General features: G+C 53.2%; 9 protein-coding genes across 9 annotated transcripts; 5 read left to right on the forward strand and 4 right to left on the reverse strand.

Moving 5' to 3' along the window:
- Positions 1-1952: 1952 nt before the first annotated feature.
- Positions 1953-4756, forward strand: SAPIO_CDS7549 (uncharacterized protein; the record flags this gene model as incomplete). Its single annotated transcript, XM_016789392.1, has 4 exons — positions 1953-2374; positions 2518-2941; positions 3033-3462; positions 3819-4756. The coding sequence occupies 4 exons, from the start codon at positions 1953-1955 to the stop codon at positions 4754-4756; spliced, it is 2214 nt and encodes a 737-aa protein (XP_016641219.1).
- A 582-nt stretch (positions 4757-5338) lies between these two features.
- Positions 5339-5828, reverse strand: SAPIO_CDS7550 (uncharacterized protein; the record flags this gene model as incomplete). The annotated part of the gene is made up of 2 exons (XM_016789393.1): positions 5339-5543; positions 5695-5828. The coding sequence occupies 2 exons, from the start codon at positions 5826-5828 to the stop codon at positions 5339-5341; spliced, it is 339 nt and encodes a 112-aa protein (XP_016641220.1).
- A 1479-nt stretch (positions 5829-7307) lies between these two features.
- On the forward strand, positions 7308-11963 carry SAPIO_CDS7551 (uncharacterized protein; the record flags this gene model as incomplete). The annotated part of the gene is made up of 2 exons (XM_016789394.1): positions 7308-9564; positions 9664-11963. The coding sequence occupies 2 exons, from the start codon at positions 7308-7310 to the stop codon at positions 11961-11963; spliced, it is 4557 nt and encodes a 1518-aa protein (XP_016641221.1).
- A 433-nt stretch (positions 11964-12396) lies between these two features.
- Positions 12397-13331, reverse strand: SAPIO_CDS7552 (Mitotic spindle checkpoint protein; the record flags this gene model as incomplete). The annotated part of the gene is made up of 2 exons (XM_016789395.1): positions 12397-12624; positions 12729-13331. The coding sequence occupies 2 exons, from the start codon at positions 13329-13331 to the stop codon at positions 12397-12399; spliced, it is 831 nt and encodes a 276-aa protein (XP_016641222.1).
- Positions 13332-13729: 398 nt separating this feature from the next.
- Positions 13730-15029, forward strand: SAPIO_CDS7553 (Pi31 proteasome regulator; the record flags this gene model as incomplete). The annotated part of the gene is made up of 3 exons (XM_016789396.1): positions 13730-13913; positions 13995-14312; positions 14380-15029. 3 exons carry the CDS (start codon positions 13730-13732, stop codon positions 15027-15029), a joined length of 1152 nt encoding a protein of 383 aa, XP_016641223.1.
- Positions 15030-15901: 872 nt separating this feature from the next.
- On the reverse strand, positions 15902-19302 carry SAPIO_CDS7554 (Importin-beta domain-containing protein; the record flags this gene model as incomplete). The annotated part of the gene is made up of 5 exons (XM_016789397.1): positions 15902-16293; positions 16351-16472; positions 16551-17122; positions 17203-18868; positions 18968-19302. 5 exons carry the CDS (start codon positions 19300-19302, stop codon positions 15902-15904), a joined length of 3087 nt encoding a protein of 1028 aa, XP_016641224.1.
- Positions 19303-20845: 1543 nt separating this feature from the next.
- On the reverse strand, positions 20846-21956 carry SAPIO_CDS7555 (uncharacterized protein; the record flags this gene model as incomplete). The annotated part of the gene is made up of 2 exons (XM_016789398.1): positions 20846-20858; positions 20944-21956. 2 exons carry the CDS (start codon positions 21954-21956, stop codon positions 20846-20848), a joined length of 1026 nt encoding a protein of 341 aa, XP_016641225.1.
- Positions 21957-22022: 66 nt separating this feature from the next.
- SAPIO_CDS7556 (uncharacterized protein) lies at positions 22023-22894 on the forward strand (the record flags this gene model as incomplete). The annotated part of the gene is made up of 2 exons (XM_016789399.1): positions 22023-22034; positions 22109-22894. The coding sequence occupies 2 exons, from the start codon at positions 22023-22025 to the stop codon at positions 22892-22894; spliced, it is 798 nt and encodes a 265-aa protein (XP_016641226.1).
- Positions 22895-26065: 3171 nt separating this feature from the next.
- SAPIO_CDS7557 (Serine/threonine-protein phosphatase PP2A catalytic subunit) lies at positions 26066-27284 on the forward strand (the record flags this gene model as incomplete). The annotated part of the gene is made up of 4 exons (XM_016789400.1): positions 26066-26081; positions 26163-26396; positions 26496-26762; positions 26827-27284. 4 exons carry the CDS (start codon positions 26066-26068, stop codon positions 27282-27284), a joined length of 975 nt encoding a protein of 324 aa, XP_016641227.1.
- Between the last annotated feature and the right edge of the window lie 34 nt (positions 27285-27318).

A 27318-nucleotide genomic window follows, 5' to 3' on the forward strand; every position in this document is an offset into this window, starting at 1 on the left:
TTGAAGCTTCATCTGATCTGATTGATGAAGAAGTACTTCGTACATGTGTCTAGACTTGGATGAAATTTGCTACACAGGTATACACTGCGCTAGAAGAGGGTTGAGGTGTTGGGCCTCGAAGCTGCTTGGGGCCTCGAATGGACTGCTGCAGTCAAAAGGACCACGGTCGAAGCTTAAGAGTCTTGCATGGAGAAGTGTGCGGCACTAACTTGTCAATACAACATTGGTGCATCATTCCACTCAAGTCCTTAGCGACCGGACCGGAGCAAAGAGAGCGCCCAGGCTCCAGAGGGTGTGGGAATCCACTAGAAATCCGAGGGTCTGGTTTTCCATGGGGCGGTTGAGCGAAAGCCAGCGAAAGCCATTGCCGAGCGTCGGGAATAAATCACAGGTCCGGGGTGTGTGGATCGATTTTCCCAGCCTGGGGCCAGTCTGCTTGCCGAATCCCTGTCCTTGCTTCGAAGATGAGGCCAGGGACTGCAGTAGCGTAATGTGCAGTGGTGTGCCACATCCTTGACTCCGTAAAAGGGACGCTGATCGACCAAACCACGGCGGCGATTTTGATTGTGGGCCTTTGTTCGTCTTCAGAAGGAGTTGAAACATTGTTTTCCTTCTTACTGCGTTCGCACTTCGAAAGGACTGTTCGAACCGCGGATGTACGGAGTAATAATAACCTCGATCGAGCCCGTTCATTGTCCTCCGGGGTCGTAACGCCGTCATGCGGCAAGAGCAAACGTTTGCATTCTGCAAGGCAGCTTTAAGGAACGAACTTGTCTCTCAACTCGAGGTCAATTAAACTTACCCGCCTTCGAACTTATCCTCATCGACGAGAGGCAGCTTCCTCCCGGCCGCCAACGTAACCGGGGGATTTTTGACCATATTTAGGTTCCTGCATGCGAGCCTCGACATATTAGTCTCGAAAGAAGCTTTGTGTATATTCAATAACTCCCCAACTTTCCCGTCGACGTTTCAAAGCTCGTCACCCGCCGTCCGCCATCCGCCATCCGCCATCCGCCATCCGCCATCCATCATCTACACCCACATCCAACCCATCCCCGGATCCTTTGGGAGACAGTTGCCAAGACGACTAGAGCCCCTTGCAAGTTGTGGAATACGGCGCCCTATTCGATTTTTGGCGGCCTAATTCGGGGTCGGGAACCGCATTGACTCTTCAAGCATTGGTTCCCATGCCCATTCGTGAGCCTTGTGCGCCATCGCGGGGAATCGAATGATTGTAGACTTGAGGCTGCGAGGCTTCGGTCACAATCTATAAGCCGCTTCCTGAGACGGGCACGCCCAGGCGACACCAGCATAGACCGACCCAATTCCATATTACGCAAAGCACCATTGATGCGAATCGGGGAAGACCAATTCGAAGAAGACCGAGCAGCCGCCCAGATCATCTCGTGACTTCTAAAGTCAACCGTAACCTTCCACCCTCGAACCTGCTCCCTCGCCTGCTCCTGCCTCTGCCTGGCTCACTTACTGGAGTTATCCCTCCCTCACTCCTTCCTCTTGAAGCTGTATTAGACACTCAGCCTTTGTCCTGTTCTCGACTCACAAACAACAGACGCACCTTCCCTGAAACTGACCCATGCAAGTTTGACTTGTCTACTAAATCGTGGTTGCAGTGAACCTGCCGAACGACGATTAATAGATCTATTTCGTATATCCATAGCTGCTGATCTTTCTCACTCATCTACATTCACTGGTTGCCTTTTTTCCCTTCCGCGTTCTCCGCTCTCCAAAGACCATATCCTGAATCCCCGAATCCCAGACCTCTGAGATTCCATTTTCTTTCTTTCTACCCTCTCACCGTCCCGCGAGGCGCCCAGTCAGTACGCATAAGCATCCCTCGATTTACCAAGTCACTGCTGACGCTCTAGTTGCAGAAGGCCTGCCTCGATGGGATAAGCATCAATCCAAAGCCGAATCAAGTACTGGCTTATGAGATGAATGCCGTTGCTGGGACCGGTGGTGTTGAGGCCTCCCCTGCCTATGGTGGATTCCAAGATGCCGCTCTGCTTGAGCTTGACACAACAGCTATGCTGGCGGATTGTGTCAAGAATGTCACCGCCATTTTCCCCAACATCTGTCCAGACTATGTCACAAAGCTCACCGGCGAAAATGGTTACAGTACCCCGGCCGTTATTGACGCACTGCTCGAGCTACAGGAGAAAAGTTCTGCGTACCCTCAGAAGTCTTTGAGTCCAAACCCTCGGAAGCGTAAGCGAGCAGACGATTTTGTTCTTGACTTGCTCACAAAACCGCTAGGAGACGTTTCTGCTGCCGATGTCGAAACGCTCCAGAATCACTTCAACAGCGTCGAGTGGCGCAACTGCACTATCCCCTTCACCGCGTATCGGAAGCTGAGGTATGTTCATCTTAGCCTATTGGCCATGCCATTCTATGCCTTCCGGCGTCTCGATCTAATGGCCTTTCAATGATGAGCGCCATGCGCCGCCTTCAATCTGTGCAGCTGAAACCTTGCTAACTTCACGTTCCCATGGCCGACAGCCATGACGCTCTTATACATGCCTTCCCCGATCTGTCTAGTTATCGTGCGTACCAAACTTTGGCCGCTTGTCACCACTCTCTTCTACAGGCGTATAGTGTTCTCACTTGCCAAGACCGGATTGGCACCGTTGAGTCATTGCCTAAAAAAGATCGGCCTCTTCGCGACCAGGACGAGCTTGGCGACAACTTTGACTACGCCCTGAAGATCGCTGCACCATCCGACCATGACTACAACATTGCGCTGGAGATCCAGGCCGCTAGGCGTATTCGAGCATGCTTGACCAAGAAGCCGAATCGCCAAGTTGCCACAAGTACGGGCGCTACTAGGGATGAAGAAACTCCCATCCCGACGTTGGAATGCGCCTGTTGCTATGATGACCATGCCGCCGATCGCATGGTCAGCTGCGATGGCGACGTTGAGCATGTACGTACACTCGAACATTACCATTAATTGCTGAGCCATCGCTCCATTTCGCCCGTTTATGGAAAAGCTAACACGCGATTTATTCTAATAGTTCTTTTGTTATGACTGCGCTCGGAAGCAGGCGGAGACGCAGATCTCAGTCTCGCGCTATGATCTAAGCTGCATGGCAATGGGAGGATGCGCAGGCAAGCTACCTGTCACTCAACGCAGCCTATTCCTCAGCGCCAAGACGTCCGCTACCTTGGATCGCCTCGAACAGCAAGCCTCCATACGCATGGCTGGTTTAGACGACCTGGCTTCTTGCCCATTCTGCCCCTATGCTGCAGAATGTCCTCCACCGGAGACGGATAAGGAATTCCGCTGCGAGAATCCCGAGTGCGGAATCATCAGTTGCCGTCTTTGCAATAAGAAGAGCCACGTTCCAATGTCCTGTGAGGAGGCCGAGAAGGAGAAGGGCTTCTCGGCCCGCCGCGAGATCGAGGAGGCTATGTCCGCGGCAGTGATCCGAACATGTAATAAATGTGAGTAGTTCCTGCATTACCGCTCACTTTTCCAGACGCTCCTTTTTGGCTACCAAAGCTCTCTGCAGAGCTCTACCCCCTTCCCCCCCCCCCCCCCGGGGCCCCCGGTCTGGTGGGTAAGCGATTGACTCAACTTCTTTCTATACATCTAGGCAAAGTCCCTTTCGTCAAGTTGAGCGGATGTAACAAGATGACCTGTTACAGTCCTGGATGTGGCAATATACAATGCTACGTCTGTTCTGAGAACTGCGATTACAACCATTTTAATAAAATGCGCGCTGATGGCAAATCTTGCCCACTACACGAAAAATCCATCGAAAACCGCCATGCATCTGAAGCGAAGGCTGCGGAAACAGCTGCAAGGAAAGCCGTTCTCGAGGAGCACCCCGAACTTGATGAGACAACTCTACAAATCAAAATGTCTGACAAGGTAACCGGGACCGAGGCCGGCAAGGGTAAAGCGAAACCAAGGCAAGCGCCCCGGGCAGCACCACGGCGCCGGGGTCGCAACCGTGCAGTGCCCATTCCTGAAATTCCGAATGCCGAACTCAATGCCAATGTTGCAGAGTTTACGGGCAACTTTGCAGGGCCTGTAAATGCCAACCCCCCGCCGACAGTTCCTTTTGTTCCTTTCCCCGTTGCGAGACCGAATATCGCAGGAGTCATGGGGACCACGGGATTTCACTACGGCGCGTCTCTTCAGCCGGGTGTTCAGCCGCTTGGGGGTTACAACGTACCAGGCATGGCCCGATTTCCGGAGGAAACTCGCATCGATCCGTTAGCCTACCTTGGCCAGTTTGGCGAAGGCCTCGGCCAGGTTCCCACGGATAGACAGGGTCAGATTGGCGCTTTTAGAGACGCTGCCATGCGATTCTGGGATATCCAAGGCGAGCAAGGAGCACCAATGTTGCCTCATGTTCCCCTTCGGCACGGGAATCAAAATCTTACTCAAGGTGCCGTGGGAGCTGCGGGAGCTAACGCACCCGGAGCTCCTCGACCCCTTCAACCTCCTTTGCAGGGTGGACACATACAGGCCATGGGGCAAGAACGAGTAGCCGCTATTCCCATCCGTGCACCTAACCAGGCTGCTGCAAACCCTATCTGGCCTATACTTCAACCCGTGATGCAGCAGGCGAGACGCCGCCCGCAAGAACGAGCAACCGGTATTCCGGTGTTGCCGAGGCCAGCAGCTACCGGGGCTCTCTGGAAGGCCGGTGCTTCACGAGAACAGCCTATCATCATCGACGACGGCGATGAGGGCGTCGGCATGATAGAGGCGCCTCATGCGACGTGAAATACCGGCCGCGGCCTGCCCCGCTTGGTAGTTCCGGAAAAGTTCCGGAGCCCAAGTCCCCTTCCAGTGGCCCCTTATTACCCTTGAACACCGGCGATTTTCCAGACGGGGTATAAGAAGAGCTTGTGGAGTGCTCTAGAATCACCGAGGGTAGTGTGAAGTCCAATCTGGACGTGATGCATATGCGACTAGTCGCACTTTGCCCGGTGAGATGAACGGCCTTGATGCCTAAATAGTACTACTCTTCGTTGTTTTCCTCGACGGAGAGCCCGCCCTCTTCGAATTTCCCCCGATTGGCAAGGGAGAACAGATCTTTTTCTTTTTTTTTCGTTCTTATTCGTTTCACATCATGGCGATTGTTCGAGGGAGTTGAGGGTTATTCTATCTGTTGGGAGGCTAGGGGGGTCACATCATGCGATTCATTCGGAGTTTAGACGGACCGGCATGTAGTGAGCATTTGAAGAATACAGGCGGCAGTAATAATAAAATAAAATGAAAGTTTCGACATTGCGTACATGGACTGGAGGGTTCTCAAGTGGTTAATGGAATCTATTTCCTCAACGAAGACTGCAAACGGCACATCTAAGACTTCCGAGTGGGTTCTGGCGCCAGCTCGATAGACTCGTGTAAGGTGCCAATGATGTTCAGACCGGGTTTCTGGTTAGCCGGACCTTCTGGGGCTGGCTCGAGGAGGATGAGTGAGTTGGAGGTGTTGCGCTGGGTAAGAATGTATCTCTTGTCTGGAGTGACGAGGACGGCGTGGGGCTTGCCTGGCTCGAGATGGAGTCTGGAATCATGTTAACAAAGCCAAGACCACGCCCAGTTCCAGAAAGGTGCGTGTAAGTCGGTAGGTTGGGGGGAGGGTCCCATTTTCCGTTTGCGGTAGGGTTAAAGGGGACTGAGGGGAGGGAAAAGATACGTGGACAGTTTTGGCTTACGGAGGTGGAGAGTCGTTTTCAAGAAGGGCCAGAAGTTCTGGGGGAAGTTCGAGAAGGCGGTAGCTTTTGCTGTCTGATACGTGGGTGAGGGGGATGCCGGGACGGGTTGGCACCGGGGCGGTGTCGGAGCTCATGATGGTTGGTTATGAGTTTTGATGAGTTCTGGTTGTGATATTGGAGGACCGGGCTAGGGTGTCCCAGCTAGACAACCAAGCAGACCAAGAAGACAATGGAGAGGACTCCTGCTACGAAGTCCTCTGGGCTTGATTGAGGCTCGGCTGGAGAAATCTGGGAGAAGATGAACGGCACGGACACGTACCGGGTTCGCGTTCCGGGGTTAGCACCAACAATGTAAAAGTACCACGAAGACGATTGCAGGTCCCGGTATTAAAAGGAGCCGCAACAAGTGGGTGGTGGTTCGAGATTCGAGATTTGATATCGCTTGTCTTGGGCAGTTAATATGGCTAAAACGGGTTGTTGGAGATGGTGAGAATGAAGGGGGTGCTGTTATGGATTTAACAGGAATTATCCAATTACCGAGAAGATCGACCAATTCAGAAAGGCACTGCACAGGACCACGGTTGCGGTTGCACCTCGAGACGCGGACAAGTACTTCGTATTATTATTTACATAAGGTCAGCTCAGACCAAGACGCGTGTTAAAATCACGTCGAGCATCAATAATTCTGGGGATTATTCGTACACTACAGTCTGGTGTACAACTATGTACTTACTGGGCTTAGTGCTACTGCGATAGCACCAACAGGTTCTCCCAGATGCAGATGTCAGCCAAAAGTACAGGACTTCGCAGTGGATAGTGTAGTGTGGTGTACCGCTAGTTGTCAGTTGAATGCGACCAAGGCACAAATCCTGGTCTCCGAGTACAAAAGCAATGGAATAATTCGTGCTTCTTCCGTATGAACAGCCCGACATTTTAGAACAATTGAGTTGGGCAAAACCTCTACATCCCTAGTCAGAGTTGAGACAACCCTCCATCTCGAATTGGGTCTTGGTTGGGTGCGTTGAAGATCTTGGAGATATCCTCGAGTTGTTGAACTCAGACCGCCCCCAAAATTTGTTTCTCACCGCGACTTCCCTGAGTTTTATTTTCTACTTCAGACTTCACTTCTCGTCGCCCATTATTTTTGATATTTCCAATTGCTTCTTTTTTTTTACATCTTCTTTTCCTTTCTTTTTTTCTTTTTTTTTCTCTACCCTCAATTATCCCTAGCCGGACCCCTCCTTCGCCCGTCTTGTCTCCCGAAGTTTCATCGCTCTAGCTGCAGCGCACAAGAGATAAACACCGAGCCCAAATTCCTGCATCTTTCCGCCCGTCAACACGCGCCCGGCCTCTGCCCCAAGTTTACTATCCTTCACTCACGTCGACTACGATCTTGCGCGGAGCCAGGAGCCTAATTTCTCTTTCTTTCTCTAATATCCCTCCTTGTTGCAACCTCCAAAACCCAGCAACCCACATCAACACCGCTTCTTCTCCTGCGGCCGTATTTTCGACCTGGATGAACTTTGCGCCCCTCTGGGAGGCCCTTCTCTCCAAGTCTTCCCTCCATCCTGGGGTCCTAATTTGATTTAATAGATGGCAACGCCGCCGCCACAATGGTTCGTGTCACAGAAGAGCTAGCCCTTTCGGCCCAACATGTCACTCTTTACCACACCACCGACCCTCTCCTCGGCCACCTTCCCGTCCTCATCTTCCACGGCCCTTCGACGACGGCGAACTATACCCTCAACAGCTCGAGAGTCCAGGTCCACGTCTACAGCCCCGCCGGTTTCCGATCCTACCCTCGCATAACGATATCGCCCAATTCGCCATTCTACGGAGTCGTGAACCATCTGCCGCGCGAATTTCAAGGCGATGAGATCTACCGAGGTCTGGCCTTTGGCCTATTCAAATACTTCACCGAGCTACCTGGCCTGGTGAAGAATCACCTGAAGAACCAGTACCCAACGACTCGGGCAAGACGCCCCGGCTCGGCTCCCGCCTTGTTCTGCGAGCAACATGCTGCCGACCTCGCGAGTGCCATGGTCAAGTCGGAGGTAACGGCTGACGTCGTCAACCAGCTTCACAATGCTTTACAAACGCAGCACCTAAGCAATATCGATATCGATTTCGTCCTACCGCCCGGCGCCATTCTACCCCTACAGCCCGAGGACTACGAGGAGGTCCCCGAGGACGAGGACGACATACTCGACCCTACGCTAAGGCAATATGGGGGCTACACACCGCTGATACGTCTCTTTGGCGAGCCAATCTTCCTTCCCACCGCCAAGCTGCGCCGTGCGCCTTCGAAACCGACGTCTCTGAACAGAAGCAAGTCATTCACTAAGGATCAGAAAATGGAGCTGAGAATGAAGCTTGGGGAACTTCTGGATACCGAGGACCGTTACGTCATGAAGCTCAATGAGCTTGTAAAACACATTGCCGACGACTTTCGCCAGTCCGCCAAGCGCCAGGTCCAGGGCAGTTTGAGCCCGTCCGAGGAGGATCTCAAGCGATTGTTCCCTACCTCTGCAGATCGAATCCTCCAAATGAACTCGGCCTTCCACCTTGAACTCCGGAAAATCATGGAAGATAGTGAGGAGGACGCCCTGAAGGATATGGAAACACCCACTGTGGCCTTCGCGGGATCCAAGCTAGGTGGTACTGCCCGCGCGAAAGACCCAAGTGGCGCCCTCGCCGTCGCCAAGCTGTTCCTCGAGTGGTTTCCCAAGTTTACCGACGGTTACCAAGACTACATCAAAGCTAGCCAGCATTTTCCGAATCTTCTCAACGGCTTCCTTGCGACGCAGTCTTCCTTCAGGCAACGGGTGAACCAGGCAGGCGAGCAGACGATACGCTCCATTCTCATCGAGCCTGTTCAGAGACTCCCCCGCTACAGTTTACTCATTGATCAGATAGTCTCGTCTTTGCCGATCACCCATCCCGCGCTGCAGCCCATGCTCAAAGCCAGGGACATCATCACGAATATCTGCTCCATGGATGACCCGCTTCCCGACAAGCCCCAGCTAACTACCCGTATGCGAAACATGATCGAGTCGTGGCCTTTGGACCTCGAACCGCAAGGACGTTTGATCCTGGCTGCTGACTTTGTTGAGGTTCTCCCGCCATACCAGGGTCCCAAGCCCAGCGACGCTGACAGTGCAGGAATGTTCCTTCTCTTCTCCGACTGCATCGTAATCTTGAAGAAGAAGGTCCTGGGCCTTACCGGCCGAGACCTGCTACGCGAGCTCGACAAGCCTTCTGCGGCAGGACTCATGATGTCCATGACGAACGCCGCCGGTGGCCCAGCCTCTTATGAGCTCGCTTTCGCTGGGTGGCATAACCTCGCCGACGTTCGGTTCACCGAGTCGGCCCATGGACAAATGATTTGGATGACGTCAACTCAGGAGATGAAGGGCGCGCACGCGGGTCCTTACGTCAAAAGCACAGGTGTTACCTCTCGTTGTTTCGTCCTTCAGGAGTCCTACGAGAACAAGGCTGCTAAGTGGAGTGAGGACATTGTCAAGGCTCGCGTCGAGGGCCGCTTCTCCGAGACCGAGAGGGAGGACCCCTGCTGGACTCTCCGCTCCGTTCGCATGCCGGATAACAACCTGGGTCTGTTCGCGGCGGTCTTCCAGGAAGGGATCGACCAACTGATCGAGGGCAGGAAAGAGCCGGCGCCCATTCGAGTAGTTGTTGATCATGAAAGGGGAACTAAGGGTGCGCCCGTCGGTCATTACGGAGTCGAGATTGTCATTAATGTGAAGACGAATGACTTGCAGCGGATTTCTATGAATACGGTGGGGCTGAATGGAAAGGTTTTCGTAGACGAGGTGGCGCTGGAAGATTTCCTTCCAACCATGTCGCGAAGAAGTATGTGAACTTGAAAATGTGTTCAGAACCCCCCCCCCCCCCCCCCCCCCCCCCCAAAACCTCCTCTCTTGCTCCAGTCTACTGACATCATTTCTCTAGTCATACAACTGCTTAGTACTCAGTTCGACGTTTCGAATCTGCGGATTTCATCGGCGCTCATCTCTTATCACACCAAGACGTTAAAAGCGATGAATCTTACCGCGGTCGGACGCGAAAAGTCCAGGTCTTTCCTGGCGACCTCGCCGGTCAAGCTATTATCAAGCTTCTGGGGTGGCGGCGGCGGCGGCGGCAGCTCCACCACTGTTGAGCCTCCAAGCCCTACGAAATACTCTCGCGCCCCAGTGGCCGGAGTATTTCCGCCACCTCCTCTCCCGAGAACTAACAGTACGCATTCCATATTCGGCTCTTCACGCGATAAGGATCGAATCCCTCTCGACGACGGCAAGCCAGAGAACCCCCTCGTCCGTCTTGAGCAGACTTTCACTGGGTACGTCGCGGCGTTACAGGCTCGGAAGGGATCTATCATCGGCCGTACGCTCCTCAACCGATCGGGCGTGGACGAGCTCGCAGTCAATGATCTGTACAACCGCCTAATAGAATCGCCGTTCGACATCGATGCCGCGACGGAACTCACGGCGGATGTGATCTTTGTGGCCTTTGAAAAGTTCTTGCGTATTGCGTGGTCAGAACAGATGGGCCCCATCATGACCATCCAGGCTCTCGACACGCTGCAGGCGAGGGCGAACAAGAGGGTCCCCGGAGACTTTGCCGATTTCGTCAACTATCTCTTTGGTGATATGGCACCTCAGAATCGCCGGGCGTTTACGGCATTGATGAAACTCCTCGCCGATCTCCTTGATGGTTGCGGGAACGATAGTGATCGGGGAGCGCTGACCCTCGCTTTTGCTGAGGTTCTCGTCACAGATGGAACGGCCCACAATTACATTAACCTGCTCGATAGGCTTGTGGAAGACTGCGATCGGATATTTGAAGAAATTGGATTCAGCAACAGCATCCACCTTGGCAACTCGGCATATGAATCCATGAACTCGACAACCCGTAGCGCGAAGTCGCATACTGGATCGCTGACTTCCAACACGTCTTCGTTGCGGCGCAAGTTTGGATTCGACACTCTCTTGCGGCAGAACAGCAAGGATTCCGGTCACGGATCCGTCTGGCGCAGCCTCAGCAAGCACAACCGCAACGCGCTCTCTGGAGATATTAGTCAGACCTCCAGCTTGTCCAAGGGTTCTCTTGGTAGGACGAAGTCTATTGACCTTGGCCCGTCGCCAAATAAACTCCGAAGGCCCGGGTCGCGCGATAGGCCGCCGGTGGCCGGTGCATTTGACGAGATTCAGCGGCCGGCGAGTTCCCACCGTCTCGAGTCGCGGCTCGAGACCATCGGCGAGCCGGAAGTCGAGGCTGCCGCGCCGCCCGCCAAGGCGCCGAGGAAGAAGAGGCGAAGCTCATTGTCCGACCTGCGAAGCCTTATGGCGGCTGCGTCGCTTGAGGATAGCACGACGACTCTGATGCCCCTCGATTTGAACAAGCAGACGTCGGAGAAATTTAACTCGGCTCCTAGGATCCCGTCCCCATCGCGAATCCCAATCAGCCCGGGTTCTTCCCAGGCATTGCGCGCGTCCCGCCAGAAGGAGAACTTTGGAGGATCACTTGGCAGCACAGCAACCCCGACTCCAGCGACCGGCGCGGTCCCCTCGGAGCCCGAGAAGTTGAGGTCGCATTCGAAAACGCTGTCGTCCTCTAACATCCCCACGCTGCGACGGCCAACCATCACAGGAACCTCCGGCGATTCGGCCTCCAGACCGACAAGCAGCCCAACTAGGGCCGGCGCAAGCCAAAGGCTCCGTCTCCAGTCACCGCAAAAGCTACGCGAGAGGCTCCAGACGGAGAAACAAACTGCCGATGAGGTGGACGCGTCCCTGAAGTCGGAGCTCTCCAAGATTGCCGAGGATATGGCGCGAGTTAATGGCGGGCTCGGAGGAAGGACGGGCCCCACGGATCTTCGCAAACTATCGGCCTCGGTTCAGGCGCTCGAGGACCGCATGCCGGCTGCGATGAAGGATCTCAAGGAGAGACACCAAGCTATTCAGAGCGACATGGAGACGACGCTCAAGGCGTCCGAGGCTAAAGTTAAGGCGATCGATCAGCTCTATAAGGAGGCGATGGCGGAGAATGAGCTCCTCTACGAGAAGTTCAACTCCGAGCTCGGCAAGATCGTCAAGGCTTTGAAGGGTAAGGGAAGGGATGATAAGGAGGAGCTCGTGGCGAAGCTCAAGGAGCAGAGCGAGGAGACGGCGAGGGTGAAGAAGGAGAATGCTCGGCTGAGGAGGGAGATGGCTAGTCTGAGGGCGGCCATGAAGGGGCTTTCGGAGAACTAAGTGGGTGTGGGAGTGAAGAGTTGAAAAGAACAAGTTGGAGAGGAAAGGATTTCCAGATTGTAGGCTGAACGGGACTACCGGATGGGGCGAGATGTCATGATATTCGGACGTTTTACACATTGCGCTTGGCGTTGGTAGGGAGTTATCTATGGTCTATGACCGGAAGGGAACAGTGATGATGAGGTTTTCTGTATGAGTATATGATGGGATTAGAAGGGGTGAATAGTTTGGTTGTCGCATGGCAGGATGGCTTAGCCATTTGTAAGGATACAACTTGGAGACGCCGACATGAGCATGTCCATATATATCTGGCCGAGCATTTTCCAAATTCGAGAAAATCGTTCAAAGCGTCACAGATGTGAGGCTTCTAAGTGCACACATCACAGCGCATTCTCTCTGGGTATGCTCGTTTTTTTTTTCTTAATGTTAATGGTCACGCGAGGGGCATAGATTGGCTATCTTCCGTCTGCTGGGAGGATTGTGTTCTCAAGCTCTCTAGGATCCCAGAATCGCCCTCCTCGACCCAGCATTCAAAGAAGAGTGGGCCTGCCTCGACGGAGCGAATGGGAGTGGCTCTTCCGCCGACGTCTTTGCCCGCTTGCTCCCTGGATGCCGACGGTGGTTGGAGGTTTGGTTCCGAGGGGATCCAAGCTTGGGGATGCTAGGAATAGCCGGTCAGCAATCATAAAAACGTCACGACATGATGCAAAGACCTTGAAAAAAAAAAAAAAAAAAAAAAAAAAAAAAAAGGAAAGGTATACATACCCCTATCGGCGCAGGCGCTTCATCGTTCAGCTCAACAGCAACTGTAAACGTACATCCCGCGGGCAACCCACCCAGCTTCTCCCCAGCATACGATATCCTCCTCAGCGCAGCCCTCAGCTGTTCCTGAACATCCACCCAATTAACACCCGGGCCCTCAGCAGCAGCACCGCCGACCTCACCGCCGTTCTCCTCCTCGTCCTCATTCCCACCACCACCGCTCCTCTCTCTCCCTTTGCCCTTGAAATCGGCAGGTATGCTTTCAGGAAACGCCGGCCACCCTTCAATGTCAAAGACCCATCTCTCCACGACGGTTACGCTAGAGGCGTTTGAGTCGGGAGGGGCGTGTATGACGAGGGCGACGCGGCGGACGGAGGCGGAGCGGATCTGCGCTACTACGGCGGCCACGGCGTCGTTGATCCAGGCACAGAGGGCGGGGTGGCGGGACTGGTGGATGGGGAGATTGTGGGAGCGGGTTGTGAGGAAGGTTTCCGGGGGGTAGATGCGGCGGTGGTAGAGGATTGTGTGGATGGCGGCTGTGAGGAAGGTTGTGAAGCGGGCGAGGAGGGTCTTGGCTTGGGAGAGGGGGATGGATGTTGGGGGCATGGCGAGCTGCGACATTGCCAAAGACTAGACTATCTACGCTTGTGATGATCGACGACTGATGACGATCGTGGGGTTTACTTAGAGTGGGAAAGGGAAAGGGAAAGAACGCGTCGATGACGTGGGGTGGAATTGTGGAAGGAAGGAAGCACACGCGAGATCATGTGACGGAGTCAAGGAGGGGCAGTTGCTTCCTTTATTGCATATTGGCCCTTGGAATTGGAGAAGGAGACAGCTGTTATTCATTTATCGATTCTTGCCCCTCCATTTCAATGACGCAGCTTCTTGTTGCCTCAGTTGAGCTATATCAGCAGCTAGATTCAGCATCAGAACATCGACACTCGAGAGAATACTCTCACCGGTAATCATCTGAAAAAGAAAAGCCATCACTCGCCACGACAATGGCTGAATCTCTTCGGAAAGAGGCCATCCTGCAGGGGATGGCGGACGCAATCCCAACCCATCCGCAGGGCGATTCGAGCTCTGATCTTAGCTCGTCTTATGAGGTCTTGGCTCTGCTCATCCATTCGTACATGACAGCCCTCAAGTTTCGGCTCTTGGGTTTCAACGAGGACAAGAAGATAGGTATGGTTTCTTCATCGCCCATCCACATCTCCTTATGATTTTCACATATTCCAATACTAAAACTGAAATTGAAATCCTCAGAGGATGAGTGCACCTCGCTAGCACCACGCCTCCCGCCGTCATGGAACGACACCTTTGGCTCCCATAGCTTCGTCTACGCGCACAAGCAGTCCGCCATGACATTCGTTGTCAAGGTCGATAGGCTTGGGAACAAAGTCGAGATCCGGGGTCTCGCGGTAGGCGACGACAAGATCTACCGTTTCGAGAGGAACATCCGGGACATTGTGCGCTCGGCTGGGTTGCCTGTGCGGATTCCTTTGGATGAGGCGGGAGCAGAGGATCGAAGCGGTTTGAGGGATAAGTTGAGGCAACTCTTTGTCTCCGATCAGGCAATTGATGGTATGATCAATTTCCACTCCCTCTTCTTCTTCGCCTTCCTCGTAATTAGACACTAACTATGAAATAGATGTTCTCAACGAGTTCAAAGTCAAGATTGTTCAAAAATTTATCCCCAAACTCCAGGTAGAAGGCTACGAGGAGACGCCAGACCTAGGCGCCGGACCATCAGAGCAACCCAGACCTCGACCAGGCGAGCTCGGCCCCCGCCCACCTCTCGAGGAACCCAGACCACCCCAACCAGGCCATCCCTACCCCTTCTATGACCCACTCGCAGCCCCTCCACCGCGCCGCCCGATCCCAGGCGACTTTCCCCCTCCCGGCTTCGAAGACCCCCACGAGATCAACACCCGACCCCGAGGCACCGTTCCCCCGGGCCCCGGGCCCTTCGACATCGGCCACGACGATCTCTACCCCGCCGGCCTCGGCCCCCACGATCCCATTCGCCCGTACTTCACCGGCGGCGAACCCGGTCTTCCCAGACCCGGAGGCAGACCCGGAGGGTTCGGCGGCATGCATCCCACCTTTGATGACCCACTGTTCCAGGGCCCTGGAGGCGGGCAGGCCGGCGAGGACAGCTTCCATGATCCGCAACGTCCTCCTGGTGCGAGGTGGGATCCTGTGGGACCCGGTGGCGGCCCTAGGCCGAGACAGGGAGGTGGACAACATCCCTTTGGAGGAGGGCCAAGTGGTGGTGGTTTCGGCGGCGACATAATTTGAACGATGCAAAAAGGAAGAACGAATAAATGCAGGGCCAGCCTTTACCCGTCAGGGCTTTTTCTTTTCATCTGTACAACAGCTAGTAATGACTTACGAAGTTTGGCAAACCGTCATATCAAGGCTTTAATGAGGTAGTATGAGAAATAATATCAAGATTTTCCTTATGCTCGGTCTCCTCTTTGATGTGGCTTGTCATGAAAAACCATTCCTTCGAAGAGCGCTCATCACGCTGCGCGAGGTTCCCCCTTCCTAGACATGTCCGCACTTCAAGGGAAAGTAGATTTTTGCCGACATTTTTTTTTTTCTTTCTCTCCCATCCCTCTTACGACCTGGACAAGAAAGAAGACTTGAAATCTCCAACGTCAACGTTGCACCGGCGGCCAAACCTGAACATCCAACGACGCCGTCCCTCCTCGACCAATTCCGTCGACTTCTCCAAACGCCAGAATAGGACACTTTAGACAATTCTTTCCTCTTTTTTTTTTTTTTTTTTTTTTTTGGTTCTCTTTGTGAGGTTAGTTCGTTTTTCCTTCTGGCCCTTTGTTACTGTTTACTGAAATCTCTAGCAGTTGACCCCCTTGAATACCTTTTCCCTTTCTGCAGCTAGAACTTCCTTTTCCGTATGTCCTCCGCCGACTTGGTATCTATCTCTGTGTTTCTTCTCCTCCTCCATTTTCCACGGCTATTTCCATCCCAGATCCTGTCTGCTCTCACCAGGGGAGCAGACCCGCAGTAAAGTTTCCCTTAAAAAGTTCGATCTGACCGCGGTCTCGTCCCAGAATTGCTCAGCCCCAGAGATGCTTTCGGAGAGTACGTGTCCTCGCATCACCAGCGCTTTGGGTCCCACCAGGGGGACTCACCGCGGCGTCTCCCTAGGCAGAAGGTTGCGACGCCAGCTCCTGCAGCTTGGTGCGCTCCTCGTCCGTGAGCATGGTGTACCACTCTTGGAAGTTGGCTACATTGTCACGCGCCGCAGACACGAAGAACTCGGTGAGGTAGGCCTGGGTTTCGTCATCCTGCTGGCGGCTGCCGCTGCTTTCAATGAAAGCGTAGAGGTCGGATTTCGAAGTTCCGAGGCCGAGATCGACGCTATCGGGCTCATCCTCCCAGTTGTCGTCGCCGTCGTCCTCCTCGAGTTCAGCTGCGGCAGCCAACGCGGCAGCAGTGGCAGCGGCCCTACCACTACCCGATGCCGAGAGGAGTTCTTGAATCAGAACCTTGAGGATCTTGAGCGAAGCGGGAATGATGGTGTATTGATCTGGGTCTACTACGATTAGCGTCGCATACAACATTGAAACTGTAATTACCTCCATGCACTTACTCTGCTTGGCCCTCGAGCGCGTCTTAATACGGTCAGTGTCTGTGACAATGAGGTCTCCCTTGACCATAGTCTGTGACAACCGTGGATCATTCAGTGAATACAGCTTCGAGAGCGCGATAACACTATCAGATAGTTAGTTTTACTTATCGCGCCGCTAAAACGAAACAGGGAGGGATCGGCAAAGACCCGGGGGGAAATACTTTTGACGAATTTCATCGTATCCGGCAAAGTTGACCGAGTTCTCCAGCCATTTTCCGAGTACAACATGAAGGCCGCTCTGATCGCCTATTTGGATCTGGCTAAGGAACTCCACGACGTCATGAGCGCCGACCAGGGACAGGCGCGCAAAGACGAGGATCAGAGACTGGATGAAGGGCGCCGCCTGGGCAGTGGAAAGTCGAGTCGCGACCGCTCGAAGAAGTTGAGGCAGATACGGACCGAGGCGCTCGTGTCCGGCCTTTTCTACTAGCTCAGCTGCCAGGCCGCCAACTTCAGACGCCGAATTATCCTCAATAGCAGATCCGAGAAGGCGGTCGATCACCAGAAGACAGACATCCAGACCGCTCTGACCCGACTCGTCGTGCCATCCGAAGACTTGATGGTGGTCATGCATGAGCAAGTACTTCAGCGATTCGGCAGCAGGCCTCAGCACCTCGCCCTCAACAGCCTCCATGAGGAGCCTCTTCAGCTTGGGCAAAGTGGCGGAAATGAAGCCTGGAGGTAGAGGTTCGGTACCGTGCTGAATCAACACGACTAAAAGCTCTACGGCAACCTAAAAAGACAAGATTTTGTTAGCCATGGGACAAACTATACATCGCTGAGGATGTTGATCGGCCTTTATTGTTGACTAACCGTGACCAGGGGATCGTCTTGGGTGAGGTTTGCAACATCAAATGCAGCAGTAATAATAGGAAGCACCTTGGCACTAAGGGCGGTATAGGAGGTCGGATCCGTCAGGTTACGGACGATATCTTCAAACGACTCAGTGACAATCATAGTGACCTGGAAATTAGAAGCTCCGTGTCTGGCGAGAGTGAAAAGAATGTCAACGGGCTGTACATTCGTGGCCAAGGCAACCCGATGGTCCACGTTGATGACAAGGCGCAGGGACTCCGCGATGGTCACGAGAAGTTCATCGGCATCCTCCATGTCCTCGGGATCCTTGTTCTGCATGTACTGGGAAATTGCTTGGATAATGGGAATTTGATGTTCAGGAGTGACACGCTTGGCGCGGACCAGATGCTCGACGGCCTTGATGCACGCAACTCTGACCACCTCGGCTTCCTCGCTGTTGATGCATTGAAGAATTCGCTCAATAAGCGTATCTGGGGTGGCGAAGGAGCGCGTTAGGGTACCACCAACCAAGTAGCCCCGAGCGCGCAAGAGGGGCCACTCGGCTTGGTTGATGGCATAGTCGACAAGGGCTAGGTAAGCGCGGGCCGTCTGCTCCGGAATGGTCTTGCCCATATCGTCGAAGTCGCTGGCCAGCATGTTGAAGAGATAGAGTGCGGCCTCCTGACTTCTCCAATCGCCAGCGGCCTCTCCAGTGAATAGAGTCTGCGTGTAACCGAACAAGCCGTCGAGAGCAGCCTGGCTATAGGTCTCGCCGAGCTTGATCAGCACATCTCCCGCAGCGGTCCTCGAGGTATAGTTGGCCGAAGCTGATGCTTCCTCGGCAAGGTAAAGGGAGCAGTCGATATCCCACAATCCTTCCTCTTCCTGGGTGATGCGTGAGAAAGCGACAAGAGTCTTCATGATCTCGGTCAACCAGGGGGTCTCCTGGGCCGAGGGGTGAGCCTGGAGCTGAGCATCAAGCTGGGCATGCACAGGGGGTGCACGAAGGAATTGGTGGATAAGATCGAGCTCCTCGAGGATCAAGAAGTCGAGGGAATAGGGTAGGTTGTCGATGTCCTCCAGTCTGTCCTGGGCGTTATTATCAAGGTATAGCTCCTTGTGGGGTCCCTGGAGAGCCAGAAGTTCCTCCCACACGGCACTAAAGTAGTCAAGCGCCTGAGCAGAGATCAATTGAGGGAGCACCGTCCTAATCTTTAGAAGAGTCTTCAGGACTTGCAGCTTGAGCATAATGAGACCATTCCAGGACTGGGGCTGACAAGACGCCGTTACGGGCTCGTTGGGTAACCTTGCCTTGAGAGCCTGGAGGAAGAAAGGTCCCCACTCCTTCAAAAGCTCATCTCCGAAGGCCTTGACCTCCTTGGGGTGCTCCTCCTTGACAATATCCATCAGATCGAAACACGAGCGGAAGACGGACACAGAAAGGGAGCGGATGGTAGGAGTCCTGTTCTCGTCGAGGGCAACAACAGTCAGGGCCTTGATAATGTCGCGGGCCATGGAGAAGAACTGGTCCTCGCTCAAACTGTCCTCGACGATATCGGAGATGGTCCTTAGCGCACCGTGGACCTGAGCATCGGTACCGGTGGGTATTATGGAGAGAAGGTTCGGTAGCAGCTCGGGCCACTTGTCCGGGAGATCATGAATCGCCATCTTGCCGACCGCATAGCTATAAGAGTTGCAAGACGCAACGTTAGAAAACTACTAGCTATCTGATACGTGGGGACGCGTAGAAATATGAGAAACGCGTTGGCAACAGGAGACCTACCTCGCCGCGATTTTAACTTTTCGGTTCTCCTCCGGACTCAGGGTGAGCTCCAGCAAGATCCGCCGGAGCTGGGCCCGAGCCTCGTCTGAAATGGCAATTACGGGCTCGACATCTTGATCATCGGGGTTCCAGTTCGACTCAATAAACAATCGAAGGGAGGAGAGAGCAGCCTGGCGAACGGAGGTATCGACAGATGTGTGGGCAGCGACGTTCGCAAGCGAGACTGGGAAGGCGGGGTTAGATTTGGCGTGGTTGAGAGCTAGCTCAGCCTGATGGCGGACTGGTTGGTCGGGAGATTGGGTGTTGGTGAGGACCTGAACGAGTTCGTCATCCATGGTGGCGGTCCTCGTATGCAGCGAGACTCTGTGTTGTGGTGGATTGACGGATGGAAGAGGCAGAGTCGGTCAGGTAAAAGTCCAAAGGTGGGAAGGGTGGAAACACGGAAAGGCGGGGAGAGAGGGCAAAAGTTGTCGCGCTTTCTGAATTCCACGGTACGAAACGACGTATCTCAATGGTGGGGTCAAATCAACAGTGCAGCGCTGCACCTGTGACAATTTGAAGCCTGATCAATCACTGATTGCGCCTGCCGCTTCAACTTCAGCACAACATCAAATTTATTACACTGGACACTGGTACAATTGTACCTCGTACCTTCCCACCCAAAGAAAATAGCCCAAAGGGAGATCGGATAGATGAATGCATCAGTGTATCGAGTATTATCGAGTATGTGTCCTGTTACATTCCCATCATGACAAAGAGTACGAAGTACATCTCACACAGGCTGCGCAGACTGGAAGTAGCGAAGGAGGTAGGAAGAGAACTCTTGAAATCCGAACGGGGTGGGATAAAATGGACAGGAGATAGGAGTACAGGGCATACTGGTGTAATGGTTCGTGAACGATCCCAGCCAAAAAACTTGTTCATGGATGCGGAAGCGACTCGAACCCACACGCAAACACGCATGAGCTTGTGCGACAGGCGTGTCTGTCTAGTGCAGACGATTATCGCAGAACGCTGGACAAACAAGCCTCGAGCGTTATGACACGCATTAATCATATTAATCTAATGCGGGGTTCTGATTCCCGGTTGGCCTGGTCCTTGTTGTAAGAGCACGCCCAGTTGGATGGATCAAACATCATGCAGTTCCGTCGATGTGGCTTCTCGGTGGGGGGCTCGCAATGCTGGTCGCCCTCCCAACCAGGATCGACTACTGGCTAGCTGCCAGGATCCATTCAATGCCAGGAACTTCTCCATGACGCACTAGTGCTTCAGAAGCTGTATCTGCGACCTCTGAAGTGACTGACAGCTGAAACCAGCCTACATCGATATTGCCGATCCCCTACCAGCAAGGTGCGGCGCTGGAGAGATAAACTCGGCGGGCTATTCAACTTGACTGCCTTTGAGGAGACGAAGTCCGCCCCGCTATCCCGTCATTCCTCAGGCGATTGGATAAGTTTGTGTTGTGATCCAGGAGTCGAGTCAGCTGCATTAGCATTATTATATTCGTGAGGCTTCGTGTCCCACTGTAAACCTGCGCATGAGTACGAGTGACGCAGATGATATCTAATACCCTCAAAGAAGACAAAAAATCAATGAACTCCGAATCCGAACCAAACTCACTCATACACATATGCCAATGCCAATGCCATCCGAAATGCAAAAGCTCATCCCTCGCAATGACAAAGACAAGAATGAGAAATCACACCGGCGAAACGCCGAGTCAACGACATGGCAAACAAATCTTAATGTACACGTCTATGTCATGTCAAACTGAAGGGTTAAAAAGCACAGAGAATCCCCCCTAAAAGTGCCGCCATAGTCTAGAGTGGGCATCGCTGTTGCAATCCATGCGGCCAGAGATTGCTTGACCGGTACCACTCACCATCGTCGGCTATGCCATTGTTAGTATTAGACCATATGGAACGGGAAGCACATCTCCAAGCGAACAAGCAAGATGAGTTGGGTGCAGGACTAACCTGAATGCTGAATCGACCTTGACACGACGGCGCTTAATCTTGGGAATTGCGTCTTCATCGGGTCGCTTCTTGTCGTCCTCTTTCTTCTTCCCCATTTCTTCCTCCCGTTCCTTCTCTTCATCACTAGAAGACTTGGGAGAAATACCAAGTAGTTCATTTTCGAGTGAGTTGAGATCCGATTCAACCGAACTTTCACGATGGTCACGGCCACGCTCATCAAGACCTTTTTGGAATCTCTGGGTCTGGTCATCAGAGGAGTTCCGACGGGCAGCAGAAGGCGACCTGCTTTGCCCGTTCCGCCTTCGCTCTGTGCTAGGCCCGCTTGCTTTGCCGTAGTTTGGTCGGTAGCTATCGATAATCGGACGGCGGTCCTTCTGGGTACTGGAAAAGCGTCTTTCAGGTGATTCGCTAGGCGTCGGGGTAGATCCGTTGATGCTGGCGTCCCCGACTGTAAAATTCCCGCCAGTGTCGAGGGCACCGTGCTCATCCAGGGGCTCTTTGCTCGGCTGTTGAGGTTCCCGCCTGGGCCCGGGATTCATGCTACTGCGACGAGTCGCAAGGAGCCTCTGTAGAGGAGCAGAATCCACTGTGCCGTCATCGCTAAGGGTTGCGATCTTGAAAGGAGCAGTATCCTTATACTTATCCCAGAGCGGCGTACCCCATGCTGGGCTGCAGTAGGCGCCCCGATTATCGGGATTTACGAACTTCGAAACCAAATACTCGGCGTCCCAAGCAGGCGGTATCAGGATATCCTCAGTGTATTCAGATGGAAGCGGCCCAGCAACAGCATCCGCTAGATGGATTTCCTTGTGCTCTTGGAATATCATCTTCTCGTCCCACTCCAATTGCGCGTCTTCATCCAAGATCTCACCCTCCTCAGCCTTATCCACGGACGCCGAATCTGCGTCAGTGTCGTCTCCGCTGGCAGCCTTCGGGATATCGGGCTTCGTTTCTCGCGTCCCATGTCCACTCTTGGCCTTCTTTTCAGGTTTAGCTGAAGGCTCCTCCGGCATGGTATCTTTCCCATCCCTTCTCTTGTGTGCGTTTTTGTGTTTATCATTCTTGGATGCGGACTGGCCATGTTTAGACCTGTCATCTTTGAACTTTCGATTCTTCCAATTGCGGTTTCTGTCCTTCCGATGGCTTGGTGTGACTTCTTCTGTAGGTCTTGGAGGGAGAACCCGAATACCTGATCCAGGACCGAAAGGGAGAGCGGGGTCCGGATTTGGTGAGCCGGGGAAAGCAGGGCCGTGGTAGCTATGAGGCACAGGCGGTGGGGGCTGCAGATGATACTGGCCTCCTTGGGGCCCAGGATGACCACCATAAGGCGGGGGATATGACTCGGCGCCTAATCCCGGTGGGCCATGTGGAGCAGCAGATACGGGCCCAGGATGGAAATGATGCGGGCTTCGAGCTCTCAGATGTGGCGGAGGAGTCGGCAGCGAAGGATGAGGTTGAGGTAAGGGCCGTGGTGGCTGCGGGGGGTACGGATGTGATGAAGGATATGGCTGATGAGGCGGGGGATAGTGATGGCCGTGAGGAGGTGGGTTCGGGTAATGTGATTGCGGTGGGGGTGGCCCGGGTGGGAAATAGGGGCCGGCTGGAGGTGTGCCATACGTTGGAGGACCCGGCGGTGTGGGTGCTGGATGGTGTCCTGGATACGCCTCCGGAGTCCCATATGAATGACTGTACGCTGGCCCACCATAAGGCGGTCCCGGAATCACAACTCCAGGCGGAGGAACGGGCACATGCGGAGGATGAGGATTGTAATGGCCGTGGGGAGATTGAACCACTGGGGGGTGCTCGCCACTGGCACCACCATAGCTTGGATATGGTGGTCCAGGAGGAGGGGGATGATATGCCCCATACGGCACTGGGGGAGGCGGGGTTCCTGGGTAGGAAGCTGGATGACCTGCATAAGGCGTTGCAGGTGGCGGGCCATACTTGCTGATGATGGCTCCCTTATTTTTCTTGAATCCGTTCCTGTCGCCATTTCGGGGAGTTTCCTCTAGCTTTCTTTTGCGCACTCTGCTGGATATGTCAGTATAAATGTTGCTAGGTAACATTCTCGGAGTAAGGAAGGCTCCACCTGCTACTTACGCAGGAATCTTCCGGGTCGGCTCATAGCAGTCGATGGTCCAGTGCCCATCAGCGCCACAGTTTTTGCAACTGGGCAGTCTAGATTGGCCCGAGCTAGACATAGGAAGGAATGAATAAGGCGAGGTGTAATAGCATTGATGTAAACACCGTAAGTGGTTTTCCAGAGGCAGACACCCTTGAGGATAGGATGTATCCTTGTCGACTGAGGAGAAACAAGAACAGGACAAAATGAAAGCAGAGAGGTTAGGAATAGTAAGTCGCGAGGTGGGTAATGCCCCTGTTCCAGATGTCTAAACCGAATAGTTGTTCCCTAGCTCCTGGATGTTGCTCAGGCGGTAATAAAAGATAACGGGTGTGAAAAGCCCTTTAGGGAAGGTGAGCCACAGTCTTTAAACAAAGCAGGAGCACAAGTCCGAACCTTTTAAGTTTCCAAGTGCTCTTCTCACTTGCAATCAGTGGGAAAGAGAGTGATTTGACAGCCCAGGACAATGAGGCTCACTGCGCCCAGACCAGCCTCAATATGAGATGGATCACAGGCTGAGCTGAAAACACCCAAGTGCTCATTCCCAGTCACATAACCTAGGGAGTTTGCCAGAGCCTAGTTATATTAAAACACCTAGGCTAGGGTTTGTGTAATTGCTATCTCGGAGGTCAGTCAAATCTTAGAAATACCAGAATATCGAACGCCTATAGCCGCATATTTAGGGAAAGCAAATGGATCGAATGGTCGATATGTTTATACCCATTCCGTTTCAATGAGTTTCTGGGCTGTACTTACATCTTGGGATAGGCCGAGTTGGATCGGCTCCACACCTGCGCAAATACTATACCTGCTTTAACTTCAGGGCTCCCAAAGAAACATCCCAGACACACGACCCCATTGAAAGGGGATAAAACGTTGTCGAGCGTCTCAGACCGGCCAGGTATCGATTCAGTTCAGAGAAATCCCTCGCGCTGGTCGCGGCAGAGGAACACAGATTGATCGGCCCTCAAGGTCATCCGCTTTGAGAAGACGAGAGGGGAAAGGATGCACCACGAAGTTTAGAAAGCGCGTGGTGATACGAAAAACGAAGCGGTGGTCAGCAGGCAATATATATCGCGGAGATAGCCATGTTTACTGTTTGAGGCTCTCCATCGGAAGTGAATCTTGGATGAACTATCCTGCGATGACCAAAAATCGAAGGTGAGGTGCTGCGTTTCCTGGCACAAACTCGGCTAATAGTCGGCAAATCGGGTCGTCCACAGGCGTTCCAATCCCTCGGACAAAAACGAATCAGGGAAGCCTGAGGGTGATGGCATGGTCCGTCTTCTGTGTCTGGAGAGCTCTTGGAGAGCGAAGCCTTTCGTAACGTCGGTAAAACTGCAGAAGATATAGACATGGACATAGCATCACGGCATCAGAAGTGGAGGGGGTTACAGGGTCTCCGGCAGGCTAGGCTGAGGCCTACTGTTCAAACAGCTCCCACGCCTCACTGCAACGGACATGGAGAAATTGGAGAAATCCGCATGCTCAAGTCATGGGCGTATGTGAACGTAATGGAAGGATGATTCCTCAGTGTTCATTGATGGATAGTATTGATATTGTATTCTAGGACAAGCACATAGTACTCGATGATAGATGAAATGTAGGGAAGAAAATGACAACAGATATGAGCATGATGAGGGCTCCCAGCACGATTCGACGATGCCCATCCACCTGAGGACACTCGCCATCAGGATATCCGCGATAGTAACCGTGCGAGGTCCAATAAAACAGCCTCAATGTGCAGATGAGAGGCGTCGGGACCTGACTGAGAAGATAATGATATAGAAAGACCAAAGGTAGCACGGAAATCAGGCCAATCCTGGGATCGGGATCCGGGGGAAAGTTGATAAGAGGAGTATGAAGGAGAGGAACTTGAAGGAAACAATGCCAGGGGTCTATCGAGCCTCGAGGAACAGCAGAGCGCCTCTGGAAAGCTGCCCTTTTGTAGGCACTCTCGGGGAAATGGGGGAGAAGAATATCCCGAGGAAAAGTGATCCGGCATTACCTAAAGATCATTGGAGAATGACCATTTGATAGAATGGAGGGGAGGGATAGAACCAAATGGTGAACCATCCTGGGAGAAAGCAAGGAAATGTGTGTGGTTCGAGGTGAAGTTTTGAAGTTGGGATGGCAGATTGTGAGAAGAATTTGTTGTTGGGTCTGGAACCCAGAACTCTTTATGTCAGCGGCAAAAATTAGTTCACGGAACAAGACAATATACAATCAAATTGTATCCTCGGTGGAGATCAAGTCACTCATGTCCGCTGGATACACAAAGAGCCGTACCGTGCAAATTGTCAAGTCTCAAGCTCTCTGATGCTTGTTCATCCACCCCAAGCTGCAACCACACGGCAGTAGGGGCTGTACTTAGAGGTAAAGGTACCTGTGTACTTTGCAAGAAATGCAAGGTCGTCTCGTACCAACCAATTGCTTCAACTTAAAGTGATATGAGTGGGTGGGTGAAGTATTTGATGTGCGCCCATTAGAGGCAGCTGTTGGCCACAGAGTCACACAGTAGTAATCAATCCCCCAAGACCCTTCGGCGCTTCGCTTCGTCTGCTCTTCTGCAGGGGAAGGAGCTTGAGTGACCAGCGACCGTTTGCGTGCTAAACAAGCAGAGGCTAGGCACGCGGAGCACTGATATCGACGACGAGGGGCCACACTTTTCCTCCAACTTCCTTCGCTCACAAGAAATCAATACTGCTACTGGCAACCCCCAACGGCTTCGTCACTTCTCCCACCCCGTCCCGAGAACGCCGAGTATCCTTTTCTAGCTGCGATATCCGATGCGACCATAAGTCTCGAATATGTTGGTGAAAATTCACCCACCACCACCAACTCTGAGCATCGACTTTGCCCCCAGTGGAAGTCGGAGAAGGCAGGATTGAGTGTCGTAGCTACCTGTCGCAGAGGCGACCAGGCTCGCACGCGCCCTTTTGTTTGTCCCGAGCATTTCCAAAATAGCGACCAAATTATATTCAACCCGACGTCACAAAAATGCCCAGCCTACCAGGTTAGTTCGCGCGTGTCGTGCCATTCGTTTCACAGGTCTCGTCGACCATGAGCTAACGCTTCATTATATCCTGCGCAATAGCGTCAGTCGACCTGGACGAATGTATCGCCCGCCTCTACAAGAAAGAGCTTCTCGCCGAGTCCGTCATCGAGGCGATATGCGCGAAAACGAAGGAGCTTTTGATGCGGGAAAGCAACGTCATCCACGTCCAGGCCCCGATCACTGTTGTTGGCGACATCCACGGACAGTTCTATGATCTCATAGAAATCTTCAGGATCGGAGGTTATTGCCCTGACACAAACTACCTCTTTTTAGGTGAGTAGATACTTGCCATGAATCCTCTGCAGCGCATTGAAAGCTCGTTTGCGTTCCGGATATGATCGCTAACTACATCGTTGTCCTTTCGTTCCGCAGGTGATTATGTGGATCGCGGCATGTTTAGCGTTGAAACGATATCTCTCCTTGTCTGCTTGAAGCTTCGATACCCAACTCGCGTGCATTTGATTCGAGGAAACCACGAGTCTCGAGGCGTAACGCAGTCCTACGGCTTTTATACTGAATGCTCCCGTAAATATGGCAACGCCAACGTTTGGCACTACTTCACGGATATGTTTGACTTTTTAACGTTGAGTGTTGTCATTAACGACCAGATCTTCTGCGTTCATGGAGGTAATCAACCCTGTGTGCTTTGTTCCCCAGGTGTATTGTCCTGATAACCTGGGCTAATCTTAATCTGGCTTTAAAGGTCTATCTCCCTCGATACACTCCATCGATCAAATCAAGATTATCGACCGCTTCCGGGAAATCCCACACGAGGGCCCCATGGCCGACCTCGTATGGTCCGATCCCGATCCAGATCGAGACGAGTTCTCGCTCTCCCCGCGCGGTGCGGGTTATACCTTTGGCGCCCAGGTTGTGAAGAAGTTCCTGGCCGTCAACAACATGTCCCATATCCTTCGCGCCCATCAGCTCTGCCAGGAGGGATACCAGGTGCTATATGACGACCAGCTAAGTACGGTCTGGAGCGCTCCCAACTACTGCTACAGATGCGGTAATATGGCGAGCGTCCTCGAAGTTAGCGATACCGGAGAGAGATTCTTCAACGTATTCTCGGCAGCCCCCGAGAACGACCTACACAAAGACTTGTACCTAGGCGGTGACAAGTCTGCAGACGGAAGCGCACTTCCCGATTACTTCCTATAGCTAGCACGGTGATAGACCGGCATCTAGATAATGT

Source organism: Scedosporium apiospermum, assembly GCF_000732125.1.
Source record: "Scedosporium apiospermum strain IHEM 14462 chromosome Unknown SEQ_SAPIO_0110, whole genome shotgun sequence".
NCBI lineage: Eukaryota > Fungi > Ascomycota > Sordariomycetes > Microascales > Microascaceae > Scedosporium > Scedosporium apiospermum.